This window comes from Salmo salar, chromosome ssa04 (assembly GCF_905237065.1).
Source record: "Salmo salar chromosome ssa04, Ssal_v3.1, whole genome shotgun sequence".
Classification (NCBI taxonomy): Eukaryota; Metazoa; Chordata; class Actinopteri; order Salmoniformes; family Salmonidae; genus Salmo; species Salmo salar.
Window position 1 is genome coordinate 20429273 of NC_059445.1, and position 22070 is coordinate 20451342.

The 22070-nt window shown below is 42.7% G+C and overlaps 1 protein-coding gene across 1 annotated transcript; it reads right to left on the reverse strand.

Annotated features, from left to right (window-relative positions):
- Window positions 1-7964: 7964 nt before the first annotated feature.
- Window positions 7965-21031, reverse strand: LOC106602612 (zinc finger and BTB domain-containing protein 17-like). Its single transcript, XM_014195360.2, has 3 exons — window positions 20492-21031; window positions 20015-20145; window positions 7965-9634 (listed from the first exon to the last, which is right to left on the reverse strand). Exons 1-3 carry the CDS (start codon window positions 20766-20768, stop codon window positions 8351-8353), a joined length of 1692 nt encoding a protein of 563 aa, XP_014050835.2. The 5' UTR covers window positions 20769-21031; the 3' UTR covers window positions 7965-8350.
- Between the last annotated feature and the right edge of the window lie 1039 nt (window positions 21032-22070).

Sequence of the window (22070 nt, forward strand, 5' to 3'; positions counted from 1 at the left end):
ATAGCTAAGTGTAGCCCCCCCTTCTAATTTCCTTAATTTTGTCACTAGAGTCAAATACTTTCTGTGGCACACATCAGAGTCAAATACTTTCTATAGTACAAACTTCTCGTCAGGATAGGCAGCGGAAATTAATAATTAATGTATGTGTGTTATATTAAACATAGAGGAAGGAGTAAAATGTAGGCAAGCAATAAACATTTCAGAACAACTACTAGTCAAATAAGACATGGGAGAGATTACATTTACATTTTAGTCATTTAGCAGACGCTCTTATCCAGAGCGACTTACAGTAGTGAATGCATACATTTCATTTCATGCATTTTTTTTGTACTGGCCCCCCGTGGGAATTGAACCCACAACTCTGGCGTTGCACACACCATGCGAGCCACACCGAAGACCGAGAGATGACGAATTTTGGCAAAGACATTTATTCATAGAAGAATACACTTGAAACAAATAGCCAAACTGAAAACTGCAGACATTACTAGCCATACATTTTTTTTTAATGAAACGCAGCCTGACGTGATGATTGACAGCTGCCTTGAAGGACACAAATAAAACATGCTTTCTGCTACTAAGATCAGTGAAATGTAGGCTAAACTGACAATGTAGTGAAGATTAGAAATTTCAACTAGCAAGCAAGTCGCAGCAATGAATTATTGAGTGTGTGTGCGTTCACGCGAAGGGGGGGATTCTGGCAGGGGGAGATTTTCGGCACACCGGCCCGCACATTAGGCAGCCGCCTAGAGCGGCAGTTTAAAGGCCGCCTTTTCAGTGCTAAACTGACCAAGACGCAACTCCAACAACACATAACACCTCACATTATTCTGCCCCAAAACAATGATAACTTCTCTCAACCAGTGGCATGATAAGCATGTAAATGTAAAATGTAAATGTAAATGTAATAAGCAGTGCCCACTTGGCCAAAGGCAGGGGTGCAAAATATTATTTAGCTTGTCAATGCCCAGCACGCCTCTCCAGGGTGACGTTGGAGAGACGCAGCGCTGTGGCGCTCCACCAACGCTCCATCAAATGAATTTAACATAAATGATGTAGCCTACGGTTGAAAGAGTAGTAGCCTATACAGTAGCATGGATACCAAATGTATTACAATGTCATGAGAAAGACACTTTTAAATCATTAACTTATTACAGGAGAGAGTGCAGGAGAAAGTCAACTAAAAAGGCACGGGGGCAGACAGCTTTGGAACGGCTACGGCATCATGAAAAAGAAGTGGACAACCATTGGTGCTGAAAGTAATTAATTTCAACAATTGTCTTCATTTTAATTCGACTTCATCAACTGCAAGAGGGCTTTGTTGGTGCCCATTTCTTCCTATTCCAAAAAAGAAGTGGTGGCCCTACCTGTATGAAAGACGCAATTATGCTATCCATAGATTTGTCAGTATAGCCAAATCCTCCAATACTCCTCAATAAATACCTCTGTGTATTATTATTTTTATTTAACTTAGGCAAGTCAGTTAAGAACAAATTCTTATTTACAATGATACCTATCAAAAGGCAAAAGGCCTCCTGCGGTGATGGGAATGTGATTAAACATTTAAAATAAATATAGGACACAACACACATCACGACAAGAGAGACTCCACAACACTACATAAAGAGAGACATAAGACAACACAGCATGGTAGCAACAGAACATGGCAGCAGCACAACATGGTAGCAGCACAAAACATGGTACAAACATTAATGGGCACAGACAACAGCACAAAGGGCAAGAATTTAGAGACAACAATACATCACGTGAAGCAGCCACAACTGTCAGTAAGAGTGTCCATGATTGAGTCTTTGAATGAAGAGATGGAGATAAAATGGTCCAGTTTGAGAGTATTTGTATTTATTAAGGATCCCCATTAGCTGCTCCCAAGGCAGCAGCTACTTGTAACGATCGTCGTCGGGTGATGAGGAAGCGGACCAAAGCGCAGCTGGGAGCGAACACATGTTTATTCTTCACACTGAAATAAACACGTACACAAAACCAAGAAAATGCCGATACGTTAACTGCTCAAAACACAAAGAGGCAACACCCCCACAAACAGCGTGAGGGAAAAAGGAACTTAAATGTGATCCCAATCAGAGACAACTAGCGACAGCTGTCTCTGATTGGGAATCGACAGAACCCAACATAGAAATAAACCACATAGAGCTAACACAAGGCTATAACGCAAACATAGAAAACAAACCAAGGATAAATACCCAACATGACACACCCTGACCAAAATACCCGAGTTCACCATAAGGTGTATTTTTATCTGAAATCTGATTCCATTGCTTGCATCCGTTACCTGATGTGGAATAGAGTTCCATGTAGCCATGGCTCTATGTAGTACTGTGCACCTCCCATAGTCTGTTCTTGACTTGGGGATTGTGAAGAGACCTTTGGTGGAATGTCTTGTGGGGTATGCTTGGGTGTCTGAGCTGTGTGCTAGTAGTTTATGCATTCAACATGTCAACACTTTTTACAAATCCAAGTAATAATGAAGTCAATCTCTCCTCCACTTTGAGCCATGAGAGATTTACATGCATATTATTAATGTTAGCTCCCTGTGTACATTTAAGGGCTGCCCTCTTCTGAGCCAATTATAATTTTACTGAGGTCCCTCTTTGTGGCACCTGACCACACGACTGAACAGTAGTCCAATTGAGACAAAACTACAACCTGTAGGACCTGCCTTGTTGATAGTGTTGTTAAAAAGGCATAGCAGCGCTTTATCCTTTATCCTTTCCTGCAGGAGTGCATGTTGACCACTGGGTAGCCCCTTTCCTCCTCACAAATATCTTAATACATTTCCGAGAATATGTTACATTTTCATCACACAATATTTAAGGCAGTGCGAAGTTACAGCTATCTTCAGACATGTAGCCACCCAAACTAGGACTATCTGAACGCCATGTGGCTTTACCCTATTGTTCTGACAAAGATGCGTCCATAGTATGTTAATAGATTGCTAAACTGTATATATGCATAACTTTTATATGGATAATATAAACACAGGTCTGGCCTACTCTGTTTTTGCCATGCAAACCCGGAGAAAATGAAACAAGTGCTCTCTTGAGACTAATCTGAATATGCTGCCTGCCTTTGAGCGCTAATGCTCATGACTGGTCATTGGACACCAATCAAGCCATGCAACATTTTGGTTCTGAAGCATTGATTAGCATTGAGGCTCTGCTTCTGTCCTTGTGCTCCTAGACCTTAGTGCTGCTTTTGATACCATCGATCACCACATTCTTTTGGAGAGATTGGAAACCCAAATTGGTCTACACGGACAAGTTCTGCCCTGGTTTAGATCTTATCTGTCGGAAAGATATCAGTTTGTCTCTGTGGATGGTTTGTCCTCTGACAAATCAACTGTAAATTTTGGTGTTCCTCAAGGTTCCGTTTTAGGACCACTATTGTTTTCACTATATATTTTAACTCTTGGTGATGTCATTCAGAAACATAATGTTAACTTTCACTGCTATGCGGATGACACACAGCTGTACATTTCGATGAAACATGGAGAAGCCCCAAAATTCCCCTCGCTGGAAGCCTGTGTTTCAGACATAAGGAAGTGGATGGCTACAAATTTTCGACTTTTAAACTCGGACAAAACAGACATGCTTGTTCTAGGTCCCAAGAAACAAATAGATCTTCTGTTGAATCTGACAATTAATCTTGATGGTTGTACAGTTGTCTCAAATAAAACTGTGAAGGACCTCAGCGTTACTCTGGACCCTGATCTCTCTTTTGATGAACATATCAAGACTGTTCCAAGGACAGCTTTTTTCCATCTACGTAACATTGCAAAAATCAGAAACTTTCTGTCAAAAAATTATGCCGAAAAATTAATCCATGCTTTTGTCACCTCTAGGTTAGACTACTGCAATGCTCTACTTTCCAGCTACCCGGATAAAGCACTAAATAAACTTCAGTTAGTGCTAAACATGGCTGCTAGAATCTTGACTACAACCCAGAAATTTGGTCATATTACTCGAGTGCTAGCCTCTCTAAACTGGCTTCCTGTTAAGGCAAGGGCTGATTTCAAGGTTTTACTGCTAACCTACAAAGCATTACATGGGCTTGCTCCTACCTATCTTTCCGATTTGGTCCTGCCGTACATGCCTACACGTATGCTACGGTCACAAGACACAGGCCTCCTACTTGTCCCTAGAATTTCTAAGCAAACAGTTGGAGGCAAGGCTTTCTCCTATAGAGCTCCATTTTTATGGAATGGTCTGCCTACCCATGTGAGAGACGCAGTTTCGGTCTCAACCTTTAAGTCTTTATTGAAGACTCATCTCTTCAGTAGGTCCTATGATTGAGTGTAGTCTGGCCCAGGAGTGTGAAGGTGAACGAAAAGGCACTGGAGCAACGAACCACCCTTGCTGTCTCTGCCTGGCCGGGTCCCCTCTCTCCACTGGGATTCTCTGCCTCTGACCCTTTTACAGGGGCTGAGTCACTGCCTTACTGGTGCTCTTCCATGCCGTCCCTAGGAGGGGTGCGTCACTTGAGTGGGTTGAGTTACTGACGTGATCTTCCTGTCTGGGTTGGCACCCTCCCTTGGGTTGTGCCGTGGCGGAGATCTTTGCGGCCTATACTCGGCCTTGTCTCAGGATGGTAAGTTGGTGGTTGAAGATATCCCTCTAGTGGTGTGGGGGCTGTGCTTTGGGAAAGTGGGTGGGGTTATATCCTGCCTGTTTGGCCCTGTCCGGGGGTATCGTCGGATGGGGCCACAGTGTCTCCCGACCCCTCCTGTCTCAGCCTCCAGTATTTATACTGCAGTAGTTTGTGTTGGGGGGCTAGGGTCAGTCTGTTATATCTGGAGTATTTCTCCTGTCTTATCCGGTGTCCTGTGTGAATTTAAGTATGCTCTCTCTAATTTTTTCTCTCTTTCTCTCTCTTGGAGAACCTGAGCCCTAGGACCATGCCTCAGGACTACCTGGCCTGATGACTCCTTGCTGTCCCCAGTCCACCTGGCCGTGCTGCTGCTCCAGTTTCAACTGTTCTGCCTGCGGCTATGGAACCCTGACCTGTTCAGCGGATGTGCTACCTGTCCCAGACCTGCTGTTTTCAACTCTCTAGAGACAGCAGGAGCGGTAGAGATATTCTGAATGATCGGCTATGAAAAGCCAACTGACATTTACTCCTGAGGTGCTGACCTGTTGCACCCTCGACAACCACTCTGATTATTATTATTTGACCCTGCTGGTCATCTATGAACATTTGAACATCTTGGCCATGTTCTGTTATAATCTCCACCCGACACAGCCAGAAGAGGACTGGTTCCTCTCTAGGTTTCTTCCTAGGTTCTGGCCTTTCTAGGGAGTTTTTCCTAGCTACCGTGCTTCTACACCTGAATTGCTTGCTGTTTGGGGTTTTAGGCTGGGGTTTTGTACAGCACTTTGAGATATGAGCTGATGTAAGAAGGGCTTTATAAATACATTTGATTTGATTAGATTTCTTTGACAATAATTTGGTGCAAAACCATAGGCCTACTGTATGTTAGAAACCAGAGAGAATAGGCAAAGGTATACATATAAAATACAAATGGTATGTGTATGTTGCCAATTAAAATATGTATGAAGAAGTTTCCTTCCTGTATCTTTGTCGTGACTGGATGTATTGATACACCATCTAAAGTGTAATTAATAACTTCCCATGCTGAAAGGGATATTCAATGTCTGCTTTTTATGTTTTACCCATCTACCAATAGGTTCCCTTCTATGTGAGGCATTGGAAAACCTCCCTGGTCTTTGTGGTTTAATCTGTGTTTGAAATTCACTGCCCGACTGAGACACATTACAGATAACTGTATGTGTTGGGTATAGAGAGGTACTAATTCAAAAATCATGTTAAACGCTATTATTGCATAGAGTGAGTCCATGCCAATTACATTACTTGTTAAGCAAATGTTTACTCCTGAACTTATTTTGGCTTGCCTACTAATTGACTCAAGACTTTTCATTTTGTAAAATGTTCTAAAAATATAATTCCACTTTGACATCATGGGGTATTGTGTGTAGGCCAGTGACAAGAAATCTCCATTTAATCCATTTTAAATTCAGCCTGTAACACAACAAAATATGGAAAAAGTAAAAGGGGTGTGAATACTTTCTGAAGGCATAAAAATAAGTCAGCTATGATAAGTCAAAAGTCATCATCAGACAAACCTGACTGAACTATTTTGACATGAAGAGTAGGTGTTTGTTAGTGTGTGTGTAGGTATATTTAGTAAGTCTATAATGGTTATAAAGCGCTGTTGGGTGTAAGTCAGAATGACTAAACATTAAACACATAGCCTTCCCTGTAGCTCAGTTGGTAGAGCATGGTGTTTGCAACGCCAGGGTTGTGGGTTCGATTCCCACGGGGGGCCAGCACAGGAAAAAAAAAAAAAATGTATGAAATGTATGCATTCACTACTGTAAGTCGCTCTGGATAAGAGTGTCTACTAAATGACTAAAAATGTAAAAATGTAAACATAAACAAGTTTTAAATACACCATATGAAGACCACAACAAAACATCTGCATGAATTGCATTCATTTTCTTATTAAGTGTCAAAACAATAGTTGAATGGAAGTAATGAAACAGGCATTTGTGAATCATATAGCTTACAGTACAACACACAATATGCAACAAACTTTTAAGGCTTACAGTGCCTTTGGAAAGTATTCAGACCCCTTGACTTTTTCCACATTTTGTTTAGGTTACAGCCTTACTCTAAAATTGATTCAATAGTTTTTTCCCTCATCAATCTACACACAATACCCCATAATGACAAAGCAAAAACAGGTTTTTAGAAATGTTTGCTAATTTATTAAAAATAAATCACATTTACATAAGTATTCAGACCCTTTACTCAGTACTTTGTTGAAGCACCTTTGGCAGCAAGCATGGCACACCTGTATTTGGGGAGTTTCTCCCATTCTTCTCTGCAGATCCTCTCAAGCTCTGTCAGTTTGGATGGGGAGTGTTGCTACACAGCTATTTTCAGGTCTCTCCAGAGATGACCGAAGTCTGGGCTCTGGCTGGGCCACTCAAGGACATTGAGACTTGTCCTGAAGCCACTCCTGCGTTGTCTTGGCTGCGTGCTTAGGGTCGTTGTTCTGTTGGAAGGTGAACCTTCGCCCCAGTCTGAGGTCCTGAGCGCTCTGGAGTAGGTTTTCATCAAGGATCTCTCTGTACTTTGCTCCGTTCATCTTTGCCTTGATCCTGACTAGTCTCCCAGTCCCTGCCACTGAAAAACGCCCCCAAAGCATGCTGCCACCACCATGCTTCACCGTACGGATGGTGCCAGGTTTCCTACAGACGTGACACTTGGCATTCAGGCCAAAGAGTTCAATTTTGGTTTCATCAGACCAGATAATCTTGTTTCTGGTCGGAGAGCCTTTAGGTGCCTTTTGGCAAACTCCAAGCGGGCTGTCATGTGCCTTTTACTGAGGAGTGGCTTCCGATGGCCACTCTACCATAAAGGCCTCATTGGTGGAGTGCTGCAGAGATTGTTGTCCTTCTGGAAGGTTCTCCCATCTCCACAGAGGAACACTATAGCTCGGTCAGAGTGACCATCGCGTTTTTGGTCATATCCCAGACCAAGGCCCTTCTCCCCCGATTACTCAGTTTGGCTGGGAAGCCAGCACCAGGAAGAGTCTTGGTGGTTCCAAACGTCTTCATTTAAGAATGATGGAGGCCACTGTGTTCTTGGAGACCTTCAATGCTGCAGAAATGTTTTGGTACCCTTCCCCAGATCTCTGCCTCGACATAATCCTGTCTTGGAGCTCTACGGACAAATCCTTCGACCTCATGGCTTGGTTTTTGCTCTGACATACACTGTCAACTGTGTGACCTTATATAGACAAGTGTGTGCCTTGCCAAATCATGTCCAATCAATTTACTTTACCATAGGTGGACTCCAATCAAGTTGTAGAACTTTCCTCAAGGATGATCAATTGAAACAGGATGCACCTGAGCTCAATTTCTCATAGCAAAGGGTCTGAATACTTATGTAAATAAGGTATTCCTGTTTTTCGCATTATGGGGTATTGTGTGTAGATTGCTGAGGATTTTTTATTTATTTAATCCATTATAGAATAAGGCTGTAATGAAACAAAATGTGGAAAAAGTCAAGGGGTCTGAACACTTTCCAAAGGCATTGTATATGCCTTAAATATCACACCATGTCTGGATGTAATATTCTACTCAGGAATATTCAACACTGAAATCTGTAACTCTCGTTATAACAAATGCATCTCTGGGTCTTTTCTGCTGACAACAATAAATTCATCTTTGTCTTTAATGCAGAGTTTGATCTAAACATCAGAAGCTATCGAGTGGAATGGTTACTTTCTACGTTATAGAGTGGAATGTTTTTTCTGCTGGTGTATCCTGAGGTAGCTCCTCTCGGAGAAACTTTTCCCGCAGTGCGTACAGGCAAACGACCTCTCTCCCGTGTGGACCTTCAGGTGCATCTTCAAATGGTGCTGGTGGGAGAACCTTTTCTCACACTGGGGGCAGCTGTAGGGTTTCTCCCCTGTGTGGACCCTCTGGTGCCTTTTCAGGCTTGAGGAGTGGGAGAAACTAGCCCGGCACAGGTGGCAGCCGAATGGTTTCTCCCCTGTGTGGACCCTCTGGTGCCTCTTCAGGTCACCAGTCTGGGCAAAGCGCATATGACACTGGGTACAGCTGAAAGGTTTTTCCCCTGTGTGGACCCTCTGGTGGATCTCCACCTTCTGGAGGCAGCTGAAGCCTTTGTTACAGAACATGCAGAGGAACCGTTTCTCTTTACTATTTCCTGATGTGGCTTCCTCTCCCTGAGCCTGGTCTCTAGCCCTGTTGTTTGAGTTCAATTTCTGATCAAAAAGAACACGGCCATGTGAATCGGAAGGCCCCATCGACGTGGACACTGGGTCGCGATCCCTGAATGCGTGTAAAGTGGAGTGGGTCGCGACAAGTGAATTTGTCTCCAAGCTTTCCCTGTAATCTAAGAAATCTCTGCCCTGTGAGTGTCCATCTCCAAGGTGACCATCTCCATTCCATGTGGGAGGGGCGTCGCCCTCCACTTTCACAGTCAATTCATCTACAACCAGACCCTCTCCTTTCTTATCTAGGCACCCTTCAGAGTATACACTACTACTGTACTGATTCCAGTGTCCTCTAGACAGATCAGTCTGTCTCTCTAAACCCAAGAGCATGTTGTCAGGGTCCATCTCTGTAGCGTAAGAACAAGACGGATCATCACTGCCATTGTCTAACGTGGGACCATCACCATCTCCACATGAATGATCCTTACTCTGGCTCTGATGAAATACTGGTAAATACTCTGAGCCAGGAGCAGGAGGACAGCCCAGTGGCCCCAGCCTCTCTGGGTCTGACCTGTGGTCAGATCCTGTGTGTAAAAGCCTTTTTGTTACAGTTAAAGTCTCTTTGTCTGTCTCTGACTTTAGGATGGCGTTCGGCGTTTCACTGAACTCTGTGATGCTGCGTCTGGTCCTGGGCTGGGGCATGGCGGTGTTGGATTGGTCCCCCGTGGCTACAGTCTGGATGTCTCTACTGTGCCGTGGATCCTCTTCTCCTTCAGTCCTCTCCTGCTTGACCAGAGACGATCCTCCAGGACCTGCAGCCTCTCCATCTACAGACTGACACAAGAAGAGAAGAGGTTATTACCGGTACATGAGTTGAATTGGATAACAATGTCGTAGGTGATGAGATAATGGGCATAATACCAACCCAGAGATGGCGCTAGTGGGGCACCTATTTAGGATAGATAAACGGGTGCATTATGAGGGTCTGATTAGGATGTGGTGAGCTGTAACGTGTAACACCTGTAACGTGTCACTTCCTGTTGTAGGAAGGAAGAGGAAGAGCTAGGTTTTGATTTTTGGGAAAGTTTGTTGTTTAAAAGTACATTGGAAAGTTCTTGGTAGCTACCTAGCTTCTTATGTTGGATCCCGCGACGCAGTTGGCATCAGTTGCTGGGACTGCTTGTATCTTTCCAGTGATCCTGCCGACCAAGGACGGGTCTGAGGAGCTATTTGGCGTCGTAGCTAGCCTAGCTGCTAGCTAGCTGAACATCAAGCTAGCGAGGTGTTCTTGAACGCAGCCCGCTACGCTTTTAGCCATTGTGGCTGGGACCATGGATTGTCCCGGGTTTGTGGCTGTCTAGATCCCTGCTGTTTGTTGTTTTCAATTTTCCCCGTCACCTGCTCTGTCTGGAACGTGAAGATGACGATCCACACGCCAAAAGGATGAATTTTGACTATACCAGCCAGAATATAGCATGAGCTTAAAGTATGGCAACTTGGTATGAACTTTGAACTCTTATTCAATAAAGAAGTGATACCACCTAGCCGTTGTGTTAGCGCAGCAACTGTAGATGTGGGCTAGGAGAGGACGGACAGAGTATCTGTCTACCTCTCGGCGACGGTACTACCAAGTATCCGTTCTACCACCAGACATTCTTCAAAGGACAACCCGGCCTTCTATCTATGACCAATCTACCGAAGCGCAGCTCAGAGTAAATATTTATGGCATTTTCCTTTTTCAAATGGGCGGTTATTTAGAATGCATAAGATACTGTATTTACAATAGCATAGCTGCCTATGGCCCGATAGAGACACAAAATCTTTTTGTTCCTCAGTCTTCCCGCTCTTTCATTCAAAACCCAACCCCCTTTCTTTGTGTAACCAGCCGTCATATCTGTTCCATCCGCTAGGGACGTTTTCCTTTATGACATAATTTGTAATCAATGTATGATCCATTCTGTGTAGGTGTAATTCTGTGTGATTTATTTAGGTATTTAGTAAATAAATAATTAAACCACATTTTGTATTGCTGATTCAACTTGTTAGCCAGGGTTCGTGAAGATAACCAAGAATTTACAACTTTCAGATGAGATTAAATAAGGTGACGATTAAATATTGACTGCTATTGAGGTAAAAGATTACCAGGTCTTTAAGAGTTTATTCGGAAGATAACAGCTCTATAAACATTATTTTGTGGTGCCCCGACTTTCTAGTTAATTACATTTACATGATTAGCTTAATCAGGTAATATTAATTACAGAGAAATTATTTTATAGAATAGCATGTCATATCACTTAATCCGGCATAGTCAAAGACACGATAGTGTTTACAAACACTACAGGAACAAGATGTGCGGCAGGTAGCCTAATGGTTAGAGCGTTGGACTAGTAACTGAAAGGTTGCAAGATCGAATCCCCGAGCTGACAAGGTAAAAATCTGTCGTTCTGCTCCTGAACAAGGCAGTTAACCCACAGTTCCTAGGCCGTCATTGAAAATAAGAATTTCTTCTTTAACTGACTTGCCTAGTTAAATAAAAAATCATCCACATGTATCGATCACATTTTTATTAATGCTGTAGAACTTTGTTCTAAAGCTGTATCCGAACCCATTGGATGCAGTGATCACAATATAATGGCTATATCCGGGAAAGCCAACGTTCCAAAAGCTGGGCCTAAAATAGTGTATAAGAGATCATACAATAGATTTTGCTGTGACTCTTATGTGGATGATGTTAAAAATATTTGTTGGTCTGATGTGATTAATAAGGAGCATCCAGATACTGCACTTGAAGAATTTATGAAATTGCTTCTTCCAATTATTGATAAACATGCACCTGTTAAGAAACTGACTGTTAGAACTGTTAAGGCTCCATGGATTGATGAGGAATTGAAAACTTTATGGTTGAAAGAGATGGGGCAAAAGGAGTGGCTAATAAGTCTGGCTGCACATCTGACTCGCTTACTTACTGCAAATTGAGAAATTATGTGACTAAACATGACAAAAAGAAGAAGAAACTGCATTATGAAGCCAAGATCAATGACAAAGAATTATGGAAAAAACCTTAGATTACTTTAAATGAAATTATGGGCAGAAAGACATTCAACTCCATCTTTCATCGAATCAGATGGCTTATTCATCACAAAATCATTTGATGTTGCCAATTATTTTTATGATTATTTCATTGGCAAAGTGGGCAAACTTAGGCAGGAGATGCCCATGACAAACAGTGAGCAATTATATTCATGCATAAAAAAACATAGATAATGAAAGGAAAGCCGTGCAAGTTTGAATTTTGTAAAGTTAGTGTGGGAGAGGTGGAAAATTATTGTTAAAGCTCAATAATGACAAACCTCCTGGCATTGACAACTTAGATGGAAAGCTACTGAGGATGGTAGCTGACTATAGCCAACCATATCTGTCATATTTTTAATCTGAGCCTGGAGGGAAGCCAAAGTAATTCCGCTACCCAAGAGTGGTAAAGCAGCCTTTACTGGTTCTAACAGCAGACCTATAAGCTTGCTGCCAGCTCTTAGCAAACCGTTGGAAAAAATGGTGTTTGACCAAATACAATGCTATTTCTCTGTAAACAAATTATCAACAGACTTTCAGCATGCTTATAGAGAAGGGCACTCAACATGTACTGCACTGACACAAATGACTGATGATTGTTTGAAAGAAATTGATTATAAGAAGATTGTGGGAGCTGTACTGTTAGATTTCAGTGCAGCCTTTGATATTATTGACCAAAACTTAAGTGCTATGGCTTTTCAACCTCTGTCATATTGTGGATTCAGAGCTATCTATCTAATAGAACTCAAAGGGTTTTCTTTAATGGAAGCATCTCTAATGTCAAACATGCAACGTGTGGTGTACTGCAGGGCAGCTCTCTACTCTTTTCTATTTTTACCAATGACCTAGCCACTGGCATTAAACAAAGCATGTGTGTCCATGTATGCTGATGATTCAACCATATACGCATCAGCAACCACAACTAATGAAGTCACTGAAACCCTTAAAGAGTTGCAGTCTGTTTTGGAATGGGTGGCCAGTAATAAACTGGTCCTGACCATCTCAAAACTAAGAGCACTGTATTTGGTTGGTACAAATCATTCCTTAAGTGCTAGACCTCAGCTGAAGCTGGTAATGAGTGTGACTGTTGAACAAGTTGAGGAGACTAAATTACTTGGCGTTACCTTAGATTATAAACTGTCATGGTCAAAACATATAGATTCAATGGTTGCAAAGATGGGGAGAGGTCTAGCCGTAATAAAGAAATGCTCTGCTTTTCTGACACCGAACTCCAAAAAGCAGGTTCTGCAGGCTCTAGTTTTGTCTAATCTTTATTATTGTCCAGTCGTGTGGTCCAGTGCTGCAAGGAAAGACCTAGTTAAGCTGCAACTGGCCCAGAACAGAGTGGCACGTTGTGCTCTTAATTGTATTCAGAGGGCTGATATAAATACTATGCATGCCAGTCTCTCTTGGCTAAGAGTTGAGGAGAGACTGACTGCATCACTTCTTTTTTCTATGCAAACAAATCCCAAATAGTTTTCATAGTCAACTTACACACCGCTCTGACACACACACTTATCCCACCAGACATGCCACCAGGGGTCTTTTCATAATCCCCAAATCCAGAACAAATTCAAGAAAATGTACAGTATTATTTAGAGTCCTTATTGCATGGAACTTCCTTCCATCTCATATTGCTCAAACAAACAGCAAACCTGGTTTAAAAAAAACAGATAAAGCAATACCTCGCGGCACAACGCCTCTCCCCTATTTGACCTAGATAGTTTGTGTGTATGCATTGATATGCAGGCTACGTGTGCCTTTTGAAAAATATATGTAGTTCTGTCCTTGAGCTGTTCTTGTCAAATGATGTTATGTCATTCTGTATTATGTTTCATGTTTTTTTGTGGACCCCAGGAAGAGTAGCTGCTGCTTTCGCAACAGCTAATGGGGATCCTAATAAAATAACAAATACCAAAAGGATTATACTTGGATCTTACCTAACATAGATGTTAACACAGTGTCAGAGAAATGAACCCAAAGCCAAGCCCTACGGAAAATAAGGCAAACAAGTGGAACAGATGAGCGAGGAAAAAGAGCCTGCAATGTCTCTCGGTCAAATTCCCGGTGCCTAGCGCCATGGACATGAAAGGCGATTTGTATCGAAACTGTCTGTTTTTCCGTGATCAGTGGGAGAATGATGAAATCGCTACCGGCTTAGATAAAAAAAAAAAAGACCCGCATGTGCGAGATGATTGGAACAATTCAAAGAAAATCCTTGACGTTTTACAAAGACGTTTTGAACCTGCTCGTAATGGGATTTATGAAAGATTCATTTTTAACACGTGAACAAACTCAAGCAGAGACATCGGGTCAATATGTTGTGAGGCTGCATCAATTGTCTGATTCATGTGATTTCAGTGCAATGAGAGACGAAATGATCAGAGACAGACTTGTGATTGGCTGTAAAGATAACAGGGTAAGAGAAAGTATGCTGCGCGAACTTACACTGACTAAAGCCATAGATCTATGCAAAGCAAGCGAACAGATGCCGATCCAATTAAAAATGATGAACGCTGTCCCTGAAAAGGCAGAATCTGTTAATTATGCCAGAACAAACACAGAGACCATGTCGACGAAAAATGGAAACTACATTTGTTGGACAGTGATGCAAGGCAGAAAATTACTAAAGATGGCTGCATGTACTGTGGATCAGCACAGGCAAGAGCCAAATGTCCAGCTTATGGGGGGTTCTGTGCAAATTCGGTGGGGAAAAAAATTAAAATTTTGCTAAAGTGTGCAGACAAAGTAAGCCTGTCAATCTGCTAAAACAGGATATATGCAGTGATCATAATGATGATGAAGAAGCTGACATGCTATACATGACAGATGTTAATTATGTTCAAAGACAAATGGTTTACAAACTTAAAGCTTTCCCCACTGACAACTGTGATTATGATCCAAGCAGCACGATCAAATGCCATCTAGACAGTGGCTCAACTGTTAATATACTTGGCTAAAGAGACTTTATGCAAGTACTGCAGGATGGAGATGCAAAGCCACAACCAAGCAAGGCTAAGGCTGTACGATGGCTCGGTTATTACACCAGCAGGGGAGTGTGAACTACAAGACAATCATGATGGGGAAACATATGTGGTAAAGTTCCAAGTGGTGAAAACCTTGCAGCAGCAGCCTCTCCTTTCAGCAGAAACGTGTGAAAAGGTGCTACAACTCAACCACCAACATGTCGTTCATCATGTCAGCACTAAAGAAAAACAAAAAGGTCCCATCAGACTTGAACACCTCAAGCGGGTAAAACTGAAACAGTTTGAGGACGTTTTTGAAGGGATGGGGGCTCTGCCAGGTGAGCTCCACCTGGTGGGGGGTGAGTCTGGCAGACCAGTTCAATAGCTTCCCAGCCGAATCCCCATTCCACTGAAAGAAAAGATACTAAAGGCTGTTGATTCAATGGAGGAACAGGGTGTCATTACAAAGGTCACCAAACCTACAAAGGGGATAATTAACATGGTTGTGATGGAAAAGCCTGGCAAAATTACCAAATGCCTAACATTGAAGAGGTACTGCCAAGCCTGGCAAAAGCAAAAATCTATTCGGTTATGGATGCAAAAAAATGGTACTGGCAGGTACATTTGGATGAAGAGAGTAGTTACCTCACCACATTTTGGACCCCCAATGGTAGATACCGGTGGACAAGGTTACCTTTAGGAGTGAAACCAACTGCAGAGGAATATCAGCGAAGGCAACCGGATGCACTTCAGGGACTGCCAGGAATAAGCGTCATAGCTGATGACATCTTGGCAAAGGGCTGTGGTGCCACAATGGAAGAAGCAGTACAGGACCATGACCACAACCTGACTCAGCTCTTACAAAGAGAAAGGGAGATGAATCTATAGCTGAATAAAGACAAAAGTTAAGCTCAGGCTCACAAGTATTACATTCATGGGACATCTTTTGACAGCTGAACGCCTGAAGCCAGACTCCAAGAAGGCGGAGGCAGTACAGCAAATGCCGCCACCTACAGACGCAAAAGCAGTGCAGCGACTGATTGGTTTTGTAAATGACTTAGCCAAATTCTTACCTCATCTGTCTGACGCTTGTGAGCCATTGCGTCGGCTGACCAATAAAGATGCGCTGTGGGCATGGCGTCCTCAACATGATGCTGCATTAGCGCAAATCAAGAAATTGGTAAGCAACCAACCAATACTGAGGTACTATGACCTCTCTGAGGAAGTGACCCTACAATGTGTTGCAAGTGACAAAGGCCTAGGGGCAGCGCTCCTGCAGAAGGGGCAGCCCATTGCATTTGCTTCGAGGACATTGACACCCACAGAGCAAGGATATGCCCAAATTGAAAAGGAGTGCCTAGCCATATTGTTCGCCTGTGACCAGTACCTTCATGATGGGGACTTTATCACGTTGCACACTGATCACAAGCCATTTGAGGTCATCTTCAAAAAACCTCTTGTGTCTGCCCCGAAGTGACTACAAAGGATAACGCTAAAGCTTCAGCGTTATCAACTACAGGTAGTATACAAGAAAGGAGTAGAACTTCACATTGCAGATTTCTTGTCTTGAGCAGCACTACCAACAGCTAGTCACGCGCAATAACGGGCAAATGAGACTGTACATGCTCTACAGGCAGAGGTTGAAGACGTGAACCATGCTACTGATCAAAACATCTCCCCGCAGACACAGGATGTTATCCAAAGCTCATTCAGCAGAGGACAAGACTTCTCGAACGCTTCAGTCTTTCATCCTAAGAGGCTGGCCGGACACAAGAAAGAGTATGCCCATCCTGGTAAGGGACTGCTGGACATACAGAGACAAACTCACAATGCAGGAAGAGGTTGTCTACAAAAGGCGACAGGGTGGTAGTGCCAGAAACTCTTCGCCCGATGATTCTCTCGTATCCAAGCAGGGCACTCAGGGATCGAAGCCAGTCTCAGGAAAGACAGACTCTGTATTCTAAATTAAAACATTTTGTGGCCGTGTGCAGCATATGGAATGCTAATCTACCTAAGCAGCAAAAGGAAACCCTGCAGCCAGCACGTCCTTGGCCTAAAGTGGGAATGGATCTGTTCACAGTCAAGAGTGTTCCTTTCCTGATTATAGTGGACTACTATTACCATTTTTGGGAGGTGGAGAAAGTGATTGACACAACAGCTGCTTGCATCATCGATTGTTGTAAGCAGGGGCGGAAATCCCGGGGGGGACGGGGGGGACACGACCCCCCCATCCTGGGAAAAATATGATTTGTCCCCCCCAATATATCACTGAAACATAACTATGTAATTTAAATAATATTAATAATATGCAATGAAAGCAATTGTGCTGATTATAGACACTTAATAGCGCGTTTTTAAGTTTCAAAAGATTGCGACCCCCCCACCCTTTGCCTCACAATGGTTTGATCCACTGCCAGTTCCTTAGTTGGCAAGGTAACAGAGGGGTCGTATCCACTGTCTGAAAGGCACTCAATGAACATAACTGACATGAGGTTAATCCAGTCAATCGCGCACACACACTAGCTGAATATGCAGAGCTAGCGCGCAAATATTAACTATTAAGCTAGCTAGTACCTATTCCATTTATGTGGCCTCGTCAAAGATGGAATCTTTGCTATCGTCAATTTATTCCAAGATCAGCATGCAGATGATGTAAGTTAGTGCTTCAAAGTCCCTGTGATAAGGTTAGCGATAAACTGGAGTCCAAACTGAACAGAACTACACTCTCTTCTACCATTGTCTTAAATATATTTAATGGTCTTGTTGCAAAAGCTAAATTGTCGCAAGGGAACTTTTATTTATTTATTTTATTTCACCTTTATTTAACCCGGGTAGCAAAGATTATAGCAAACACCACTGAAACTGAATTGGTGCTCGCTAGCTTTGCAAATTCAGCTATTGTTGGAAGCCAGCCAATATGAAACAAACTATTAAAATTACAAAAGGTTGCAGCATATGTTGTGTAAATGGTGAACTCATACAGCTGTCAACTCTTGTCATTTTAATCCGTTTCACATTTGCTAGCTACCTTTTAGATCGAAGCCCAAATATAATGATAGAAGCCCATCTCCTACTGTAAATAACCTACACACTGTGTGTGTGTGTAGCCAGCCAGCCAGGTAGAAAAATGGCAGAAAAATAAAAGACGGACATCAGAGTATTTTTCAGTACACCAAAACGCAAAGTAAGAACCCTAGTAGCCTAATATCTCAAAGACTAGTTGATAAAATGTTCATAAGAAAGAAATGAAATTCTAATGGAAATGTTTCACAATGATGTCATTAGGCAGAGCAGGCAACAGATGGCACACAGACAGCAGAGTTGGGGACAGATATGCAGGGACAGACTGGCAGAGACAGGGAGTCTCAGGTAAGTTTGTTGAGTCTTTGTTTGGCAACATTATGAAAGGTTCTCCATTTTTTTTACTTGTAAAATAGGAACATAATTGGAAAATGCCATGGATACCCCCACTCTCAACTTAAACTGGTGACTGAACTAAGACTTGTTAAAGGCAATGGTATTACTGTTGTGATTAGTTGTGTAGTTTTGGGTACCGGGAGTTAGGAGTACGGCAAACACCTTATTTCTTTGGTTCCTCAATTTAAATTTATCATATTACAATGTAGGCTATGTGTTACAGCACTACTTTTGGTGTCCCCCTAAGGAATTGCTCTTGAGAAAATGTCATGTAATTGTCCCCTCCAAAGTTGATATCAGATTTTCGCCCCTGGTTGTAAGCAGCAGTTTAGCAGATATGGCATAGCAGATATGTTATAGTTACGGATAATGGGCCCCAGTTCACGAGTCACGACTTTGCTTTGATTGCAAAAGCCTGGGAGATCCATCATGTGTCCTCCTCACCCTACCACAGTCAGAGTAATGGTAAGGCTGAGTCAGCAGTGAAAATAGCAAAGACTCATCACAAAGGCTATGCAGAAAGGCAGAGGTGTGGCAAGCCATTTTGGCGTGGAGAAATACTCCCACAGAGGGCTTCAGCAGCAGTCCTGTACATCGCTTAATGTCTAGAATGTCTAGATGTCTAGACGCTCTCTCTTGCCAACAGCTCCCAAGCTCCTCGCACCTAATGTCATTAGAGATGTTCAGGCACACAAGCATGCACGTCAGGACAAGTCAAAACATTACTATGATCAGCATGCAAAGAATCTTCCTGTAATAAAACAAGGCCAAGCTGTCAGAGTGCTCCTGTCACCTCAAGCCAGAGATGCCATATGGAGTCTTGGCACATGCATAGGGCACATCAGCGCAAGGTCATATGAAGTGGAAGTAAAGGGTCGAAAGAATCGAAGGAACTGGAGGGGCATATGCCCAGTTTAGAAGAGCATGGGGCATAGGAGGGCCACATGGGAAGACAATATCCCCTGGATGGTGTGGGCAGGACACATTATGAGGAGATGGGGCATACCCCACCAGGGCAGTTATCTCTAATGACCGTTCCTCCACAATTTCAGGAGGATGTGGAAGATGAAGAAGAGGCCCTGAGGGTCCCAGAAGTGCCCAATATGCTACCAGTGCGCCACACTAGGACAAGAAAAGGAAAAAGGTGTTGATAATGTAAATAGGTATTTTCACTGTGGTATTAAAATGGAATGAAGTGCTCGAGCTAATTATACATGAAAAGGAAGATGTTAAGATAATGGGCAGAATACCAACCCAGAGATGGTGCTAGTGGGGCACCTATCTCGGATAGATAAATCACATTTTATTGGTCACATACACATGGTTAGCATATGTTATTGCGAGTGTAGCGAAATGCTTGTGCTTCTAGTTCCGACAGTGCAGCAATATCTAACAAGTAATATCTAACAATTCCACAACAAATACAAGTAAGGAATGGAATAAGAATATAGAAATATGAATGAGCAATGTCAGAGCGGCATAGGCTCAGATGGACAGTATAGAACACAGTACACACATATGAGATGAGTAACGCAAGATAGAATGTCGTGACCTGTAACATGTAACACCTGAGTAAAGGATTATTCTTGCATCTTATCTCACTCGCCGACGTGAGTTATTCACACACACATATTAACAGTAGGCAAGTCTCACAAGCTCCCCTATGGCAGATAAATGAGGATGTACATGTATGCAAGTGAATAGCTGAGGGGACTCTTTCTGAAAGCAACTGTAATTTCTGGTGTAACTCTATTACACTAACCTCTATCATGATAACGTGCTGGGTTGAGGTTCCACTCCCCTCATCAACAGTGATTGGTTGGTCATCTCTCCATGTATTGTGTCCCACTGGCTTCACAATAGTCCTGTGGCCTCCAGGGAGATGTCCTTCACCTGAGAGAGTGGTTGGAGGAAAAGAGGTGGTTAGGCACTTCTTAACACTTCTTCTAACTTCTTGATATACTATTTATTGATTGATGTATTATGTCCCATGTATCACATTGTTTTCATTGAGTAAATAATAGGAAAAGCAGTAAATCAAGAATCTGGTTACAATACGATATTGTGTCTTTGTGCAAGATAGCCAAGTAATCAAGGGAATTTTTGCATTCTATGCAAACACTGACCAAGATCCAAATATAGGTAACACATCTGAACACAAGTGCAGAGGGGAACGGGGCGACAGGCACTGAGCTATATATGAACGGCGACCTGCTCCGCAGCCTTCTGCAAAATGTACCTCTTGATATTCCTCTGTATCGGTCGAGGAGCTTGACACTTCTGGGACGACTGGCGAGGACGCGCTCTCGCATTGTCCTCTCTGCGCGCTCCCGTGACACCTTCATTTCCAGTAGTTTCCTCCGTAACGCCCTGTTTTCTTTCTGGCTTTGAGTTATTTCCAAACGAAACACTGCGTAGTCGTCGTCTACGAGTTTACAGATCTCTGCCACTGCTGCATTCGCTAGCACCTCCATGATGGAGGCTATTTGAGTGTGAAAAACCATACAGTTAGCCATTGTTAGCAGCTAGCGTAACCTATATAACATCTACCAACCAAGTCCTGTCTCTAACACGAATTAAATAATACATGGGGTATGTGATGCTGTGCAGTTAAATTAGCCATATTTTGAGTTCCATGGTGTTTCTAAATGTCTAAATATCAAGAATGTAAAAACGCTAATGTGTAAATTGTTCTTGGTCATTGTTTACTTCCGTATACACTGAAGAGAAAGGACGTTATTAGTTGGCGCAAAGCTACGGTGTCTTCTTCGTGTAGCTTTCCAGCAGACAAGACGCGGTGTTGCTTATTGCTGCCTTTTGCAGGTCGGAGTGCGGATAGAACATTTTTGGTAAAAGAAAAGGCAATGGGAAAATCAGAAAGGTCACTGTTGCTTCTACATTGATAAAGTTTTATCATAAAGTTATTGGTCCCCTCCCCATGTCAAACAGTTGGATTCATTATTAAGGGGGTAAGGTGACATCACCTTAACTCTTACATAATTTAAATAAGTACCAACACCGGAAAAGGCGTGTTTGCAGAGGGACGTGGTTTATATAGCTAGATAGCTACTCTACTGGTGTCAAAATTTGACAGTAGGGTGTCAGCAAATATAATTAAAAGTTTACACCATTCATCTACGGCAAAGATACTTCTATGTTTCCCTTTTTGGCTGTGCCTGGTGTTAGCGAGTTACTGGCTAGCTAGGTCTTCAGCCAGCATGGAACAAAAGGGTTGTTCAAAACTCCAACGCAGTTGTCAGGTTAACTCACCCGTCAGTGCTGCTGTGAACTGCATCACAAGAGACATGCCAAACGGTAGATGTATATAAAAATTTTTTGCTTAGCTTGAGATGATTTTACTGCAACACTTCTCACTGCATGCAAGTTGCTTGATATAGGCATTTCAAAGAGCTGCCAGTCAAGGCAAGCTCATGAATATAAGCTGCCTGCACACCCAACTGTCTTTTCTAACTTCCTGGTAGTTAGTCATGAGAAAAAAAGTATGTTTCAGAATGACTGTTCAGGACCTCTAAATTGCACCACCATCTAACCCACCTAACCACACTATCCCCCAAAACCCACCACCCCATCCCACTACTTTGGCCCTAAGAGATCCTACACCAGGCCGTCAGCCTTGGAGGATGGAACCCCTTCTCTCAAAACTCCCTGTACATTTTCTGCACTAAAATCTCTCACATCCAAATATTTCTGCTGCTGCAACTACCACATCTATCTTCTGTGATTTCTGCTCCATCAGTGCAGTGCGGTTGATCACCATAGCTTTAAAAGCAATAAATCCAACCTGACAAAATCTCATT